Source organism: Sinocyclocheilus rhinocerous, unplaced genomic scaffold (assembly GCF_001515625.1).
Source record: "Sinocyclocheilus rhinocerous isolate Xijiao unplaced genomic scaffold, SAMN03320098_v1.1 scaffold206, whole genome shotgun sequence".
Taxonomy (NCBI): domain Eukaryota; kingdom Metazoa; phylum Chordata; class Actinopteri; order Cypriniformes; family Cyprinidae; genus Sinocyclocheilus; species Sinocyclocheilus rhinocerous.
The window spans coordinates 485,536-503,816 of record NW_015647488.1 but is presented as its reverse complement, the minus strand read 5'-3'; the positions used below and the strand labels follow the sequence as shown (position 1 = coordinate 503,816).

The 18,281-nt window shown below is 38.2% G+C and overlaps 1 protein-coding gene across 2 annotated transcripts in view; it reads left to right on the top strand.

The window, feature by feature from the left end:
• Window positions 1–17,660, top strand: part of LOC107709272 (protein FAM49A-like) — a 37,623-nt gene extending 19,963 nt beyond the window's left edge. Inside the window, exons 2-12 of one of the 2 annotated variants that reach the window (XM_016513723.1) lie at window positions 288–380; window positions 3,949–4,028; window positions 9,946–10,067; window positions 11,367–11,472; window positions 13,289–13,425; window positions 13,728–13,805; window positions 14,381–14,497; window positions 15,097–15,176; window positions 15,299–15,425; window positions 17,308–17,378; window positions 17,479–17,660. In XM_016513723.1, the coding sequence (XP_016369209.1) occupies window positions 3,956–4,028; window positions 9,946–10,067; window positions 11,367–11,472; window positions 13,289–13,425; window positions 13,728–13,805; window positions 14,381–14,497; window positions 15,097–15,176; window positions 15,299–15,425; window positions 17,308–17,378; window positions 17,479–17,542 (975 nt within the window). In that variant the 5' untranslated portion in view covers window positions 288–380; window positions 3,949–3,955 and the 3' untranslated portion in view covers window positions 17,543–17,660. Of the gene's footprint in view, window positions 1–287; window positions 381–3,442; window positions 3,524–3,948; window positions 4,029–9,945; window positions 10,068–11,366; window positions 11,473–13,288; window positions 13,426–13,727; window positions 13,806–14,380; window positions 14,498–15,096; window positions 15,177–15,298; window positions 15,426–17,307; window positions 17,379–17,478 lie in introns of both variants that reach the window. The other variant, XM_016513724.1, reaches the window with a different exon arrangement.
• Window positions 17,661–18,281: the final 621 nt, after the last annotated feature.

Genomic DNA, 18,281 nt, shown 5'->3' with positions numbered 1-18,281 from the left:
TGTATTTTCTATAAAAGTTTTTGAACAGTAAGATTTTTTTGGGTTTTTTTTTTTTTTTTTTTTTTAGAATTACACTAATGAAGATTTGATGAGGTGTGCACAGTGTCATGAAAATAATGTCATTAATGCAAAAAAAATAAAATAAATAAAACTTAAAAGGCTTGGTTTCAAAAATTCTAAACATATGTAGAGATTGTGTTAGATAAAATGATCTGGCCATGTTATTCCCATTCTGAGCCTTTTCTCCAAAAGAGTTAATATGACCCTTTCTTGTTTTTTTCTTTCAGGTAGCGGAGGCTGATGCTGTGATACTGCAGGAGAAAAATTCAGGCTCTCATTTGATGCAGTGAAGTGCTCTGTAAGGAAAATCGCAAGCAAAGGTATGGACCAAAAACAATGTGGCCCTATTCGCCAAGCCATATGGCACCATGTGTGAGAAAAAGATGCGAAAATACAAGGAGGAAAAGGCCACAGAAGTGTCTGAATGCAACTACATTCTGTCTGCCCACTTTGTGATGGTGCAAATTTTCTCATCGGTTTCAGCACAAACAGCAGAGTCACAACTCCAATCAAAAATAGCCTATGAACAGATGCCATGCAGAAACATTTATAGATATTAGTTTCCATCTTTGAAGCCGTGCTTATTTAGTATAGTCTGCCGCTCATCTCTTTATGCAGTAATGAAACCAACAGATATCTGAGACAAAAGCTTCAGTGTTAAAGTTATGCAACATGCTGGATGAGGCATTACAATAAATATGCATTTCCCTGGTCAAGTCTGGAGAAGTCTGAGCGGATCAGAGAGGGACAGTGTGATATTGCTGTGTAAGCATAGTTGACATGTAGTTACAAAGTTACTTATAGTTAATAGAATGTCTAAAGTGGACTATCGAAATAAAGTGTAACCTAAGTTTTTGCTCGAGTTTCAATCTCAGACAGTTGCGATCCATTTTTGGTCGGCCCAACAAGCTGCTACCAGGGTCACTTCCTTATAACGAAGTACACTGGGGCTCTGTTCTCAGTATTTAATTCTACAGTCTACTTTAATGAATTTCCTTTTCTTTTTTTTCAGTTTAGCCCAAACAAATATTTTAATATCACAGATCATTTTAAAGCAGAAAATAGCAAAAACTACAAAAGATTGGGTACTGTCTTTTACTGCAGAGCACAAATCGATGACTGTGTTTATTCTAATTTCAGCAGAGGATACGTTTCATACACAGGAAACTGCAGCTAGAGAGCTCAAGTTATCGGTAAACCCCTGCACTAGTATAGGCCAAAAGTACTCTAACCTCTCACCCTATCTAAACCAAGTGTAAATATACAGTGATACCACTGAGAAACGGTTTCACCAGGCTCTTTTAAATTAAGCCCTGCCTTTAAATAGCAGTCAGCAAAAGAGAAGTGTGAAAAGAGCAGAGCGATGTTGAACGCAGAGCTGCAGAGGGGACCGTTGGTAAGGCTGAGAGGGTTCCTGTGGGGCTGTATTAAGACGGACTCTTCACAGCTGGGTTCAGTGACAGCTCTGAAGCAAGAGTATACAGTGGACCAAGAGATTCGGATAAGAGTAGAAAACTGAGAGGACTTTATTCAGAGGCTTTATTAAGGGAAGTCAGAAGAAGGAAGGCAAACATTTGTTGGCTGGTAAGTAAAGGACAGTCACATATGTCAAGCTGTATGCTTTTTGTTGACGTGACAGATACAAAAGATTAATTATTGGTTGACAATTTCTTGAGTGAGAGCTTTGGGGAGAAAAAAGATTGATGGAACTGAGGTTTACGTGAGATTTTCTGTTGGAATGAGGCACAAGAGATAGATGGATGGACGGACGGACGGACGGACGGACGGACGGACGGACGGACAGACAGACAGACAGACAGACAGACAGACAGACAGACAGATAGATAGATAGATAGATAGATAGATAGATAGATAGACAGATAGATAGACAGAGAGACAGACAGACAGACAGACAGACAGACAGATAGACAGATAGATAGATAGATAGATAGATAGATAGATGATAGACAGACAGACAGACAGACAGACTGTTATATACTTTAGACTAGGATTTGGCTGGTATCTCATGAAAGTCTCTGATATAGAGAGAGTACAGGTAGGAGAGGCAATGTGGTCCAGTCATGGAAACAGGGCTCTACTGGTGGTTGCCAGGAGACAGGCAGAGGGGGATATATTGCCTCTTGAGTGATAAACAGGCTGAGAGGAGCCATCTCTGCGTTGTGTGCCATAAGCAAAGGATATGGCTTGATATGAAAGATTTCAAAGCCTAGGTTTGAATCAGCCAGATTCTTATTTTGAACACTGCCAATATGCACATTTGTGTCTCTTGGGAAATGGCATGATAGGTTTTGCGTTATTATCAGTGCCATGATAATCCAGCTATTTTATTTCTTGAATGTTTCTAGATAGTTGTGTGTCCAGAATTATTCCTCTAATGCAAGCTATTATCAAGAGAAGCGGCACCATTTGGTGTCCATTGCCAACTGCAATTGATATTTAGTGTATGCAAACGGTACAACATTATGTTCTAACCAAATGCAATGCAATAAAGCAACAAGCAGCAAAAACATTTATTCAATGCAAAACAGAGTTTTTGTCCAAACCAGCAGTGAACGCCACAGGCAACTGGATGTTTTGTCAATCATTTAGTTTCTATTTATGTTTTGTTGAGCTGGTTAGCCCCATCCATGGTGAAATCTCATTGGTCCAAAATACCACTTCACATAAATTTGTCATGTGACATAGCATTTTTGGTTTCAGTATGGACAGTCAGATTTGCTATAAATGTGATTCACAGCTAGTAAGGACAGGCAGACCTCAGCTATGTGCTATTATGCAGGGTTAGTGCGAGTTAATTTAATATTACCATGCCATTATAGTAAGTTACTGTACGTCTCAAGTCATACAATGCTAAATCACCACCAAAAGGTTTTTGTTCCTGCTTGTGTAGTTTGTCATGATCACTGAATTATTTCTGCTCCTTTCCTGCATTATATTCAAATGCTGCATTGCAACAAACAACATGGTAGCAGAAAATAAGACTAACATTATATTAACATCTTTATGCATTAATTTGATCACACCACCATAATGAAGAAAAATAAGGAAAATGAATAAAAAAAAAAAACGTATTCCTGTACCCATAACAAACACTGTATTACAGCAAGGTTACAACACTTTGTCAGAAGGATTATTTTGTTAAACTATTACAGCCACAAACAGCCTTTTCATTACAATCAATGAAAAAACTAGCATCATTTTCCAGATTTTCACAATACACAGTCTGGCCTCTTACCACAGCGTATGACAACATCCAGTGTTTTCGCAGTGAAAATACACACTGACAGTCTAGGGGTCTTGCTAATGAGTATCATCTAGGCTGTATTTCTTTGTACTGTATGTATTTGTCTTCCTTGCCCAGGTTTGCCGGCCATGGGGAACCTCATTAAGGTCCTTGGCAAGGATTTAGAGAACTGTCCTCATTTTTTCCTGGATTTTGAAAGTAAGTGTTTCGCTGGTGTACGGTGTGTGTGTGTGCTCAGATGTGTGTATGTGTGTGATTGGAGATGGAGGTATCAGGGTTGGAGCAGGTGTAGACGCACCCTCTAGGTGGATTAAGATAGACTGAAGTTTTTGTTTTGTTTGTTTGTTTTTGGAAACTGTTTCTTTTTGCTCTCTTCATGATTCTATTCATTCGTTTCCATTCATGTACATAAAGAGAGCAGAAAGAAGGGGTTTCAATGTGATCCATGTGACCATATCAACATCACCCGAGAATCTTGACACCTAAAGTCCATCCCACACCCTATACGCCCCCGGCCCCCATCCCAGACTCCATGCACATTCACACAAACACACACCCAACACCAGACACACGTCTGTCACACCTCCCATGACCCACACACTTCTCCCTTCTCTCTGTTCCAGGGGGATCATGGGAAATCTCCTGAAACTGCCGGCTTGCACCGAACTTGAGCATGGCCCAATAGTTTTCCTTGACTTTGAACGTGAGACCATCAGCTTCTTATGTTTTGAGTTTGCTTTTCTTTCCCTTTTGATCACGGTTCCTTGTCATTCGCTGTCCTCTACATTTTCACTTCCTTTTCTCCGCCATCCCTCTGTTTGTGCATCAATGCCTGGCATTCAAGTTTTTTTTGGTGACCTCGATTTGTGACATGACTTTTTTTTTGCACTTATCTCCAGGTCGGCTGTGATCCGCTGAGCTAAAGGTCGTCGTACGAATGCCACGCTTTTTTTAGCAGTTAGAGTGGGATGGAAAACAATCACATAACACTTAACTTATCTCCTTTTTTTCGCCCAAAACTTTGCAGACTTGTAAAGTGTGTTGGCTCCATAATCTGTTTCTGTGTGTCCTTGTGCATCTGGCTGTGTGTGTGGTGTGTGTGAATGCATAATTAACCAGTCTAAGGATTTAAGGAAGTGGGAATGGAAGCTGCCTATTGAAAGGGGAGCCTCAATTTCCTTTTTCTCTGATGCTGTGTTCCCTTTTAACCCTTACCTAAGCACTTCTCTCCCTCCTGAGTAATCCTTCCTTCTATGACACCTCTAACAGCTACATGCCTAACATCTCCTTTTTTATGGAGGAAATAAAACTCCTGTGCCTCAAGTGTGAGAACCCGGAAGACTTAGAGCGTTTGCTGTCCAGTCATAACATGTAGGCTGTCCTTCCTCTTAGAATATTTTAATTGGTTGGAGCCGTTCTTGAAGTGACACAAGACATACAGTATAATGCATTTGTCTGTAATTCATTATAGGGTCAATGACATAAGTTAATTTTCTTCCAAATATATTAGTTAATTGATCTGAATACACCTCTTGTATAATGGACATCTGTTCAATTTGAATTTGTCAGATGATTTGACATTTTAAAGGCAGAAAGTTTGGTTCAGGTTGTCAAAAGCCAAACTGATAAAACATTGTATTTAAGAATCCCTTTTTTTTTAAATAATGTTATATAAAAATGTCTTTCACTGTTGAAAATTATAATTATTACTCATATGCATGTGAGGTGTAAAGGAAATATGTAAAAATACTTTTCTTGAAGGTTATACCACATGACATTTTTTAATATAATTTATTAAATGAAAACGTTGAAAACGGCATGAAAACAGTAAAAAAACAAAAAAAAACAAGCAGCACACAAATATAAAATTTCCAAGACCTTGGCATGTGTATGTTTAACTAATTTTTTAAGATGTCTACTTGACAATTCTTACTTGTCATTGACCCTATAGCAGAATTTATAATAATACAACAATGAATACAACAAGCAAAAAAAAAAAGGACAACAGCCGCTCTCCCGATCAGCGAAACAATGATCACCTGTGTTACACTGGTTTACATTTCCTCAGTTCTGAAATGGGGTTAGTGTGCTATTAATGGCATTCATAAAAATTAAATATCTTCAATACAAGACACAATGGCACAGAAACAGGCTTTGAGCCCAAGATCAGATCACTTTTACTGAAGAGCTGATGATACATTAACCAAAAGGAGTGTGTGGTGCAAAATAAAAGTGTGCAAAAGGGAAAGCAAACATTACATTGCTACTGTAGCATTGTTCTTTGAAGATCACAGGCAGGATGAGCAAACAAACCTGGAGGTGACATGACTGGGAGGAGCCATTGGTAATTTCACTGAAGTTTAGAGTGTATGTTTGTTCAAATGATAGCACAAACAGATATGTGTGTATTCAGTCAAACACTGACAGAGTTGCATCAAGGACCTCTGATAGGGGTAGCTGCTTCTATAAACATTGCAACCCCTGTATGGATGCAGGATGAGGGAGTGTGCTTGAAAAGCAGGCTTAGATGCCCTGCTTCATGCAGATCACTTACTGTACAGAGCCTTGGGAAGACTAAGAAATCTGATCTAGCGAAGACTGTTAATAACAGCATTTCCCAAAATGCCTCCTGCTGCAGTTTTTACACTGCAAACTCCATACACAGTATAAAAATAAAGGTTCTTTATTGACGTCTATGGTTTCATGAAGAAACTTTCCATTCCACAAAAGTTTTTTTACAGTGGAAAAAGATTTTTTAGATTCTTAAAATGTTCTTCACAGTAAAGGGGTGGTAAAATTAGCTAAATTTAGTGTGCAAAAACAAATCCTTTGTCCATAGTAAATAGCATAGATATATATTAAGCACAGCTCACACAGAAGTCACTTTCAAACCAAGCAGCTTTCTGTTAATCAGCATGGAGAATTTGCATGACCAATTTGCTCATGAACAAAATCTGCATTGATGAAAGTCCCAATCACATAGATTCCTACTGAAATGACTAGATTTCACCTAATAGTTCAGGAATGTTTCTCTCAAAAATGAAAATTTGCTGAAAATGTACTCACACCTTAGGCTATCTGGGATGTAGATGAGTTTATTTCTTCATCAGAACAGATTTGGAGAAATGTAGCATTACATCACTTGCTTACCAATGGATCCTCTGCAGTGAATGGGTGCCGTTAGAATGAGAGTTCAAATAGCTGATAAAATCACAATAATCCACAAGTAATCCACACCAGTCCATCAATTAACATTTTGTGAAGTGAAAAGCGTGTTTGTAAGACACAAATCCATCAAGACGTTTTATGTTTAATAATCCACAATAACTCATCCTCCAGTGAAAAAGCCTACATCAAAATCCACTGACATATTTGTTTAGAACTGTTTTGGACTGCTATCTTTAGTAAACAGTGTTTGTTCTGTACATATTTCTCTCCTGATTCAGACGAGATTAATTTTTTAAAGCAATATTATGAACCAAGGAATTCATCAATCCATCTTAATGATGGACATTTTTTATTATCAGCTTTTCACTTTAAAAGATGGTAATTGATGGACTGGAGTTGTGTGGATTACTTGTGGATTATTGTGATGTTTTTATCAGCTGTTTGGACTCCTGTTTGGATGTATTGCATATCCTGTGGTTGAAAACTAAAAGCTAAATAGAGGTCCACAAACTAAATTGACGTCCACCAGGGCATGATATTCTGTTTGCTTTCCTGCCTGCTATCATCAGCCTATTAATCAAATGCCTGATGCTTGCTGTGTTGGAAGCTGACACAACTCTTTAAACCCATCCTAGCCTTGCCAGCAACTCCATATGGAGCTGCTTCATTGGCCATGGCCTTTCATCGACATTTCCCACCAGAGCTGTTAATTTCAGCCGTAACAAATTCTGACACAAACTAAATCCTCCTCATGTACTTCCGACTCACAATAACAATAACATCATCATCATTACCAGATTAATCCATATGGATTTATGGTTCCTATCTTTCGAAGCTCGTTGGAAAGCACTTTCCCACTCCTGGTGCCAAAAGATGAAGATAATCCAATGTTAGCACCAAATTAACTCACACCATGAAGCTTTCTTGTAATTATTAGTCCAGTTTTCAGATGCAACTCTGACTTGACTGGTTGAACGCAACCCAATTTATCCAAAACAAAACCCATCAGGACAATAAGAAATTATATCAGTATGATAGTGTGACAAAGGTGATCTATAATTGAAAGAGGACTGCGTATATTTTGAGCATGTATGTACAGTTGAGGTCCAAATTAGAGAACAATCTTTAAATACTTGTTTTTTTCTGAAATATTGTTAATCTTCATCGCTCAAAATTTGAAGCAATATTAGCTGTAGGTATACCACTGATCCACTAACATGTTTGACAAAATAACCGAGGCATTTCAACAAAAACCTTTATTTTGTGGAAAACACAGTGATCAAAATTAGAGAACAGTAACCACTGTAGAACGAAAGACGATTATAACTAAATGGTTACAGCTGTCAGAAATTTGTAGGAAGTGTAGAGGCCCTCGCTTTGAATGAATTCAGCACATCTGCGGCTGCAGGACATCACTAGTTTCTCACACTACGCTAGTGTGATCTTGGCCCACTCTTCTTCCACTCTCTTCCATAGTTCGGTAACTGTGGTGGGTTTCTGAGCCATAACTTTGTTGCCAAGGATTTTCCAGAGATTTTCAGTTGGGTTTAGATCAGGACTCTGGGCCGGCCATTTCATTATCTCAATGTTCTTAGCTTCAAGGAACTGCTTTACCCGTTTTGCAGTGTGACGGGGTCATTGTCTTGCATGAAAATTGCAGGCGGATTGGGAGATGCTTGCAGGGAAGGAACTGCATGCTGCTGAAGGAGGTTCTGATAAACATATGCATTGCCCCTGCTATGTAGCTGTACTGTATAAGAGGCCTAACTCCTGCTGCACAGAACATCCACCAAACCATGACACTTCCTCCTCCACCTTTCACTGACTTCTTTACGCACTCGGGCTTCAGTCTTTCCCCATTTTGATGCCAAACAAAATGTTGATATTTTCTGAAATATTGTTAATCGTCATCGCTCAAAATATGAAGGAATATTAGCTGTAGGTATACCACTGATCCACTAACATGTTTGACAAAATAACCGAGGCATTTCAACAAAAACCTTTATTTTGTGGAAAACACAGTGATCAAAATTAGAGAACAGTAACCACTGTAGAACGAAAGACGATTATAACTAAATGGTTACAGCTGTCAGAAATTTGTAGGAAGTGTAGAGGCCCTCGCTTTGAATGAATTCAGCACATCTGCGGCTGCAGGACATCACTAGTTTCTCACACTACGCTAGTGTGATCTTGGCCCACTCTTCTTCCACTCTCTTCCATAGTTCGGTAACTGTGGTGGGTTTCTGAGCCATAACTTTGTTGCCAAGGATTTTCCAGAGATTTTCAGTTGGGTTTAGATCAGGACTCTGGGCCGGCCATTTCATTATCTCAATGTTCTTAGCTTCAAGGAACTGCTTTACCCGTTTTGCAGTGTGACGGGGTCATTGTCTTGCATGAAAATTGCAGGCGGATTGGGAGATGCTTGCAGGGAAGGAACTGCATGCTGCTGAAGGAGGTTCTGATAAACATATGCATTGCCCCTGCTATGTAGCTGTACTGTATAAGAGGCCTAACTCCTGCTGCACAGAACATCCACCAAACCATGACACTTCCTCCTCCACCTTTCACTGACTTCTTTACGCACTCGGGCTTCAGTCTTTCCCCATTTTGATGCCAAACAAAATGTTTCCCATCAGACCCAAATAAATTAAACTTGTTCTCATCACTAAAGTGAACTTTGGACCAGCTCTCCTCTCTCCACACAACATGCTCATCAGCAAAGGTGAGCCTAGCCTTTTGATTCTTCTTGCTGATGAGAGGCTTCATCACTGCAGAGTGTGCTTTCAGTCCGACTTCTCTTAAAAGTGCAGAGACAGATCCTTACCCTGTTCAGCACTGACCTGGCGAGCAATTCCAGCTGCAGTGTTGAACCGATTCCCCATTGAGAGTTTTCTTCTCTTCTCGTGCATTTGTCTTACGTGGATTACCAGCCTTTTAGGGGGACTTGAATTAGTGTCATTGTAAAGTTGCAATATTTGAGACGTCACGATTTGGAACGACCAACTTCTCTTGCAATGGCTGAAAGGGTCATCCCTTTAGCCTTCATCTGGACAACCTCCTGTCACAGGGTTTCAGTCACCTTAGAGCAGCCCGCCATCATGCAATCTCAGTGAAAATTGGAGGAATGCTGCCAGTTAAATAGGGTTTGTCATATAATTAAGGAAATTAGCACCAGGTACCAGATTAACACCAATGACTTGGAGGTATCTGTAAGTGTTCTCTAAATTTGATCAGAGTTTTTTTTTTTTTTCAAATATCTCATTTAAGTTTTTTATACTGTGCTTCACAATACAATTCATTTATGAAATATGTTTAAAAAGCTGCCCTTCTACTCCTGTTAGGATAACTTCAAATAGGACTAAGGAAATTGTAGGTTGTTCTCTAGTTTTGATCTCTTTGATCACTGTATATCTATCACATTCTGACCAACTCAATCTGACTTCTGTCCACAGATGCTCAGCCCACAGAGGCTGAGACAGCCGTGTGGAACCAGGTTAGTGCCGTGCTGGAAGAAGCCCATGGGATACTGGCGGAGTTACAGTCTTACAATGGAGCAGGACAAGAAATAAGAGAGGTGGGTCTATTTTTACATTTATTAGTTGTGCTTACCTTTGCAAAACCTGCTGCTACAATGCTAGATTGCTTGCTCCCAGTGGTTGCTTACTTATCCAAGTCAAAATACTGAGCCCATCCAATTCTAAAATGCAACTAACTAACACTTTTTTTTTTTTGCCTGTTTTATCATCCTCCAGGGTAATTTTGTAAGCATGATTAGAAAAGTAACAGAACATGTCTTATCTAAATGCTGCATGATTTGAGATATCATGCATGTATAGTACAATTTTTGTTGTGAATCAGTTTAAGCTGGAAAATATTTTGCAAGTCACTAATGTAAAATTTGATAAATAGACATACCGGCAATACAGTATGTCGGGGCAATAATTGACAGAATCTTTTTTTTTTAACATAATATATACACTACCATTCAAAGTTTTGGGGTCTGTCAGATTTATATACGTAAGATATAAGTCTCTTTTGTTCACTAAGTCTGAATTTCAAAAATCAAAAATAGATTAAAAAGTAATATTGTGAATTATCATTACAATTCAAAATAATTGTTTTCTATTTTAATGTATTGTAAAATGTAATTTATTCCTGTGAAAGAAAAACAGAATTTTCAGCATCATCACTTCAGTATTCAGTGTCACATGATCCTTCAGAAATTATTCTAATATGCTGATTTGGTGCTCAGGAAACATTGATTATTATCTATGCTGAAAACAGTTGTGCTGCTTAATATTTCTGTGGAAACCTTGATATATATATTTTTTTTAAAGATTATTTTTCTATGAATATAAAGTTCAAAAGAACACCACTTATTTGAAATAGAGATCATTTGTAACATTATAAATGTCTTTACTTTCACTTTTGATCAATTTAATGCATGCTTGCAGAATAAAAGTATTAATTTCTTTCAAATATGTATGAAATGGTATTGTATTTTACTATTTTTTTCAGTTCAGTGAATTCAATTCTTTTTTGGTCCTCAATTCAAACACTGGGCTATTTGTACAAACCCCTAACTAGAGTAATAGTGTTGCTTACCTTAGAACGAACCACTAATAATTATTCATCCTGAGCCAGGAACCATTTCATCAGTTATAAAGCACATATAGGATTTGAATCATTCTGGTCCATAAACAGCAAATGTGCAGGAGTTATTCAGCTGTACATGTTTCATATTGCTGAGTAAATCTCACAATGTAAATTTATTTAAAGTATACAAATGACCTTGAGTTTATAGTCAGTGTAAATGAAGGTTTTTTTTGGGACAGTTGTGGTTTCAAGTGTTCTCGCTCGTCCTTCTCTCCAGGCGATTCAGAACCCCAATGACCTCCAGTTGCAGGAGAAAGCCTGGAATGCAGTCTGCCCCCTAGTGGCCAAGCTCAAGAGATTCTATGAATTTTCTCTCAGGCTAGGTAAGTGGGTGGCCATTTTTTTCCAATTGTCTTTTTTTATAGTCAAGTAATGGGCCTTGCGTGCACGAGTCTTCCAACGCACTGACCGTGCGTACAACGAGTGGTGCAAGCATCCGTTCTGTCCTCCTCTGCAGCTGACCTCGAAAAGAGTTGGCATGGCAACCGCGGCAGCAGAGAGTAGAGGAGGCTGCGTTTCTGCCTCCCATGCTCGCTGACAATTCAGTATACTGTTTGCAATAGTCGATCAGCTGCCTCTTTTTTCACAGCAGTGCTGACTAGTGACAAATGCAGATCTCCAGCCAGACAGATAACATGCATATAAGCTTTTCCCTGCCAAGGTATGGCATCGCAGTGACTCATGAGAAAAAGAGGCCCCACCCTCTTCAGCACATCCTGCTATCCCCAATATCTGGTCCCCGGCTAATAGAGTCAGATTTCTCGGTAGGCCTCCAGATAAAATTATCAGCTTCTTATTTATAGTAGGGCTGTTACATATTTGATGAGAGGAAAGGATAGCTCCTCTGGAGACATGCTTAGGCATACTAATGACATTCAGACATGGCTTAGCTTTGACGGTGTAGCTGTACGTCTTCTCGTCGCCAAACAGGAAACAAATGCTAAGAGCTTTACACCAGTAAGGAGTACAGCACAGACCAGACCTACAGCATGAATTCACTCTCACAACATTAATGCAGTTATAATATTGATGAAACTGCATTAACACTGCGTATGAAATGTCTCACTGGAATACTTGATTCAATAATGCCATTGAGTGGTCATTTATTTTTGTATAATGACGGTTAAACTGGATATTTCATCGTCATATATGACAATATACTGATGCTACTTTCATAGCTGTCATATATTGCAATATGGCCTAGGAGTACTTAATACTAATATTAATTGCAATATATATCCTGTGGTGAGCATAAAGTCTTTGATAGATGACTAGAAGCTCAGAAGTATCCAGTTAAAGCAAGAAAACCGAACATTGTGGCTAGAAATGATTCCATGGAAAAGGTATCTTGGCTGTGTATAATAACAATAATAATAATATAGAGATATAAGAATACGAAAATAATAAAGATAATATAGATATAATAATAAGAACAGAGATATAAGAATAATAAAAAAAGAATAAAGAAAGAATACATTGTTTAATTGTTTATTATTTTATTTAAACATTTATTATTGTTGTTGTTAATAATTACTATTATGCAAGGTGCATATATCTAGTGTAATATTGTGAAATATTATAAAAGGACATTTATTCCTGTGACAGCAAAACTGAATTTTCTTCAGTGTCACATGATCCTTTAGAAATCATTTTAATATTCTGATTTGGTGCTCAAGAAATGCCTTATTATCATCAGTGTTGAAAACAGTAGTGCCTATTAATATTGTTCATATTGAGTTAATTAAGTCAATATTGCAATAGTGTTCTTGTTGCTTTGTTGCTAGCTGTTGTCAGAGATAATCTTATGATAAATTGCAGCAACTACAAAAATACAAAAGAGAGGCGTTAGAGGTAAATACAGTGGTAACTGTTGTGCTGGTAACCATGGAGATCAAGTACACATATTGCAGAGCTGCGCTTTTGATACATTATGTTGGTATGCCGTGTGGATTACATTAGATTAACGGCCAGAGGTGTGTGTATGTGTGTTTTATCAACAGATGATAAAAGGCTTTGGAAAGCTTGAGGGACGACATCAGCATTCACAGTGAATGAATTTGAAAAGACAAATTGCTACAGAGAAGTGACTTTTATAAACTGTAAGGGACAATAAAATCTGAAATCAATATGTGTTTGCAGAGAACGCCCTGCGCAGTCTTTTGGAGGCCCTCACTAGCCCACCCTACGCTCCCATCCAGCATCTGGAGAGAGAGCAGGCCCTCGCCAAACAGTTTGCAGAGATCCTGCACTTCACGCTCAGCTTTGATGAGCTCAAGGTGAGCGATTCTCACACATTACTCACTTTGAGTTCATGTGGCATGAGCTCCGCTAAAATTTTTAGCCCTGCACTCAGTCAGGCCTCTTCACACTGATGTTCTCAGAGAATCACGTCGAGTAAAATGTCTAAATGATAACACTATTAGCTGGTCTGTCTCTAAAGGAAATAATTTAGGAAATAATTCTTCACAGTCAGATGCATGATTTGCCTTAACATTTCTCTCACTGCTTGAAGTCAGTAGTATCCATAATAATCTTTATTGTAGATGCTTCTGACATTTTTAAATCCTGTCTTTTGTAGATGACAAATCCAGCCATACAGAATGATTTTAGTTACTATAGGAGGACCATCAGCAGGAATCGGCTGAACAACCAGCAGGTAAGTTCACAATCTGTTGAAATTGACATTACTACTCAGAAAATTTGGTCTAGAAACCATTTTCGCTCAGAAAATGGTAGTAAATTTTACAGACAGTACAACGAAATGGTAAGTAACACATCGAATTAAACATAAAATTCTGACATTGAAAAACTGAAATAGTATTTCTCGTAAAACATACTCCAATAATCTATTTACAACTTTGAAAAACAATTTTTTACAGTACAGGAGTATTCACTCTGACGATGTTTAGCAGCGACAAAGGAAGTCCTTCATTTTCAATTAAAGTTGGCGACTTCATTGGAATGACAAAACCTGTTAAGAATGTGAGAAAGTTCAAATGCAGAGAATGAAGCTCATGTGATCTGCCTCACGACACAGTTTTATAGTGCAATGCACCTAGTAGCAACCAGCACTTTGAGTTAATCATTGTTAGTGTGAATGACCCAAAACGTAAAGGTATAAAAGTTAAAATATTAATTGTCTGAGCAGAGAGTGCATTTGTATGGGGAGGTTAATGTTTGACTTAAGAAAAAGCCTAATCATCTGACACAAGATTTACATTTGCGTTACAGTTAGAAGCTGAGAATGAAGTGAATAATGAAATGGCCAATCGGATGTCGCTCTTCTATGCTGAAGCCACACCCATGCTCAAAACTCTGAGCAATGCCACGACTAAGTTTGTGTCCGAGGTAATTCATGATTTCACTGAATCTTCTGTAAATACTTAAAGGGATAGTTCGCTCAAAATAAAAATTCTGTCATCATTTACTCATCATCATGTTGCTCCAAACAATTGTTTACTTTTAGATATTATATCCAAACACATTTTAATGTCAGTTTTGATTTGTTCAATATAGATATTTTTCCAACCTTCGGCGTCCGATCGCAGGCCTTCCGCTCCTTGAGTTCTCTCCAGCGCTGGAAAGCTGATCCGATGTTTACATGGGTCCTACTTCTTGCCTTATCGTCCCGCAGACATTTTCCTCTTTTGTTTTTTTATCCGCCATCTCTATCTTTCTGTCGCTCGGCTCGGCAAATGTCCGTCCCATGCACTAAACGCGCTCTCCTCCACATCACGAGTAGACACGCCCCTTATTGCTGATTGGCTACAAGTTTGTTTTGCGATTCGGCCCGAATCAGTTTTCTAAAGTGTTTTTGAAAAATCACTTACTCTGCCTTTAATGAATATAATAAGAACTTGCGTTTTCCTGTGAAATGGAGAAAACAGAAATCTTGTTGCACTCTAGAGGCTCTTACCGGTGTTAATACCTATGCATGCATGTTGCAGAACAAGACTTTGCCAATTGAGGACACCACAGATTGTCTGAGCACTATGGCCTGTGTGTGCCGTGTCATGTTGGAGACTCCGTAAGTTCATCCGATTCAATGCCTTTTCAATAAAAGAATGTGATTATTTGAACATTTATTCATGTCAATTATCCAGAAGAGATTAAATTTAGCTTAAAGTGACCACTATTTCCTGTCCAAAGGGAGTACCGGTGCCGTTTTACTAACACAGACACCATGCTGTTCTGCATGCGTGTGATGGTGGGCGTCATCATCCTTTATGACCACGTTCATCCAGTGGGTGCCTTTGCCAAGACCTCCAAGATTGATGTAAGAACACCTTATTGATTTTTGGACCAAAAAAGTATTCGGACACTTCATCCACACCTACAATATACGTCACTGCATTATGTAACAAAATATCAAACCCCAAATGTCATCTATTTTAATGGAGAAACAGAAGGACATTTTTCAAGCAAAACATTTCACAAAAATAGTTACATTGTACTGTTTAAAATAAGATATCTAGACACTTTCTGGATGCCAGTGGATCACATGCACAGTTAATATGATGAACTGTGTGAATTTGGAAGAAATTATGTCATTCAGTACTTCCACCTTAAACCACCATGCCACTAGTTGGTTTATAGTCACTGCAAAACTGGCTTGTAAAAGTGAAGCTAGCATCATTGGTTTGCACGTCTCTTTATTTGATAGTATCTAATGCAATGAAATTCATACGCTTAAGTGTGGCTAATTGTCTGCAGGCAGATGCAACTGCGGCATGCTTTTGATAATATTATATGACTGAACTGCTATCTTAAAGGCACAGTTCACCCCAAAATTATTTACTCACCCTAATGTAGTTCAAAACCTGTAAACTTTACTTCAGGGGTGTCCAAACCAGGTCCCCGAGGGCCGGTGTTCTGTAGAGTTTAGCTCCAACCCTAATTAAACGCACCTGAACCAGCTAATTAAGGTCTTACGAGAAACTTCCAGACAGGTGTGTTGAGGAAAGTTGGAGCTAAACTCCCTCCAGGAACGAGTTTGGAGACCCCTGCTTTATTTCTTCTGCAGAACATAAAAGATGTTAGGCAGATTATCCACTTTTTTCCATATAATGACAGTGTATGGGGACTGCTTAAAGTCTGTTCACCTTTACCAACATTTTTCTGAAGCATTGACAGTTGTATTATAGCTTTTTTTTGTGTAATACAGTAAAAAAGTAATCAAAATCGTAACGTTCTGTTGAAATCTCATGTGCATTTGCATATATTCAAACCGGACTCTATTTGATCAGTCATGTGACTAGCGAGAACCAATGCAGCTCATTATCATCAGCGTCAAACGAGCTACACTACCTGTCAAAAGTTCAGAGGCGTCTCTTATGCTTACCAAGGCTGCATTTATTTGATCAAGAATACAGTAACATTACTGTAACAAGTAAAAAATAAAATAAAAAATGTATTAATTCATAGAATTTTCAGCATCATTACTCCAGTCTTCTGTGTCACATGATCCTTCACAAATCATTCTAATATGCTGATTTGCTTCTCATTTAATTATTAAAAAATTGTTCTTATTATCAATGTTGAAAACTGCTCAATTTACATTTTCAGGTGATGAATATTAAGTTCAATGAACAGTATTTATTTGAAATATCCTTTCTAACATTATAAATGTTTTTACGGCCACATGTTTCTTAAGCATCAAATCAGCATATTAGAATGATTTCTGAAGGATCACTGAAGACTGGAGGAATGATGCTGAAAATTCAGCTTTGCACCACAGGAATAAATTACATTTTAAAATATATTTAATCAAATAAATGCAGCCTTGGTGAACATTGGAGACTTTCACTTGGAATTTCACTCAGTTCCTCACACAAAAGCTATTGTATTACTTAGGATAACTTGTGATATAGTGCACAGGTCATGTGGACTACTTTTATAGTGTTTTTGTCTCATATAGGGCCTATTTGTTAACTTTATGGAAAAAAGCAGCCTGGATAATTCTACCTACACACATTTTATCTACACACGTTTTGGTACTTCTAAATCTGCAGCAGCGCCAGAGGGGTTTGTGGTTATTCACGTATGCTTTTTTGGGGGTGTGTGGGTGGGCGTCCATGATCACAGTCAGGGGTGAGGGACAGAGAGGGGTGACCTTTCTCTTAAAGCTGCATTTCTGCATGCATGTGTGTGTTGTGCAGATGAAGGGCTGCATCAAGGTGTTGAAAGAGCAGCCTTCAAACAGCGTAGAGGGACTGTTGAACGCACTGAGGTGAGTGTGCAGTAAATCACTTCCCAACTGTACGTGGATAAAAAACGAAAAGAGCCGCACATTGCATGACCTGAAAGCTTTCTTTCTTTCTTTCATCCAGGTATACAACAAGGCATTTAAATGATGACAGCACCTCTAAACAAATCAGGGCCCTGCTTCAATGAGAGCAGGAGGAGAGTGAGAAAGAGCGACCGCAGAGAAAGAGACTGTCAGAGAACATACGACGGTGGCTGGCAAACCTCTGAAACCTGCTTGTTTACAAGAGCAAAATGCAACTTGATCTCAAATCTTTTCCATTTAAAAAAAAAAAAAAAAAAAAATATATATATATATAGATTGTTGATGGTTCATCATCATGTGTCATTTTATAAAAGCAGGAAAAATAGAGATATATATGTATATTAAAATTCAAAAATCAAACAAAACCACCCGATACAAATATAAAGGTCTTACAAAAACGTATTAAACTTTTAGGAATCGAATTCAAACGCGATAGTTAAAACCACCAACAAAATGGTTCATTTTCCAAGTTTCATCTGAGAGTATTTTTGCACACTTGAAAAGGATTCCCACTTCACAGGAAAGACTTTAACGTGGCTTGAAACCATGTATAGTTCAGATCCATTTTCATGCGTTTAGACTTGATTTGATTTGTAACGCCTTTGCCTCATTATCCTCGATATGCTTCATCCAATGCATTCTGGGAATCGTGGGTTTCCTGATAAAACTGCAGTCCATGGCATTTTCTCTTTGGCACAAAGTCTGTTACAGAATAAATGTAAAGATCACATACTTGAGACACATCTCAAATGCGTTCTATAACCATCTAGCTGTATATATTCGGAAAGCACAGGATAGTTTTGTACAGAAATGAAGCGTTTTGTTAGACTTCTTCACTAGTGC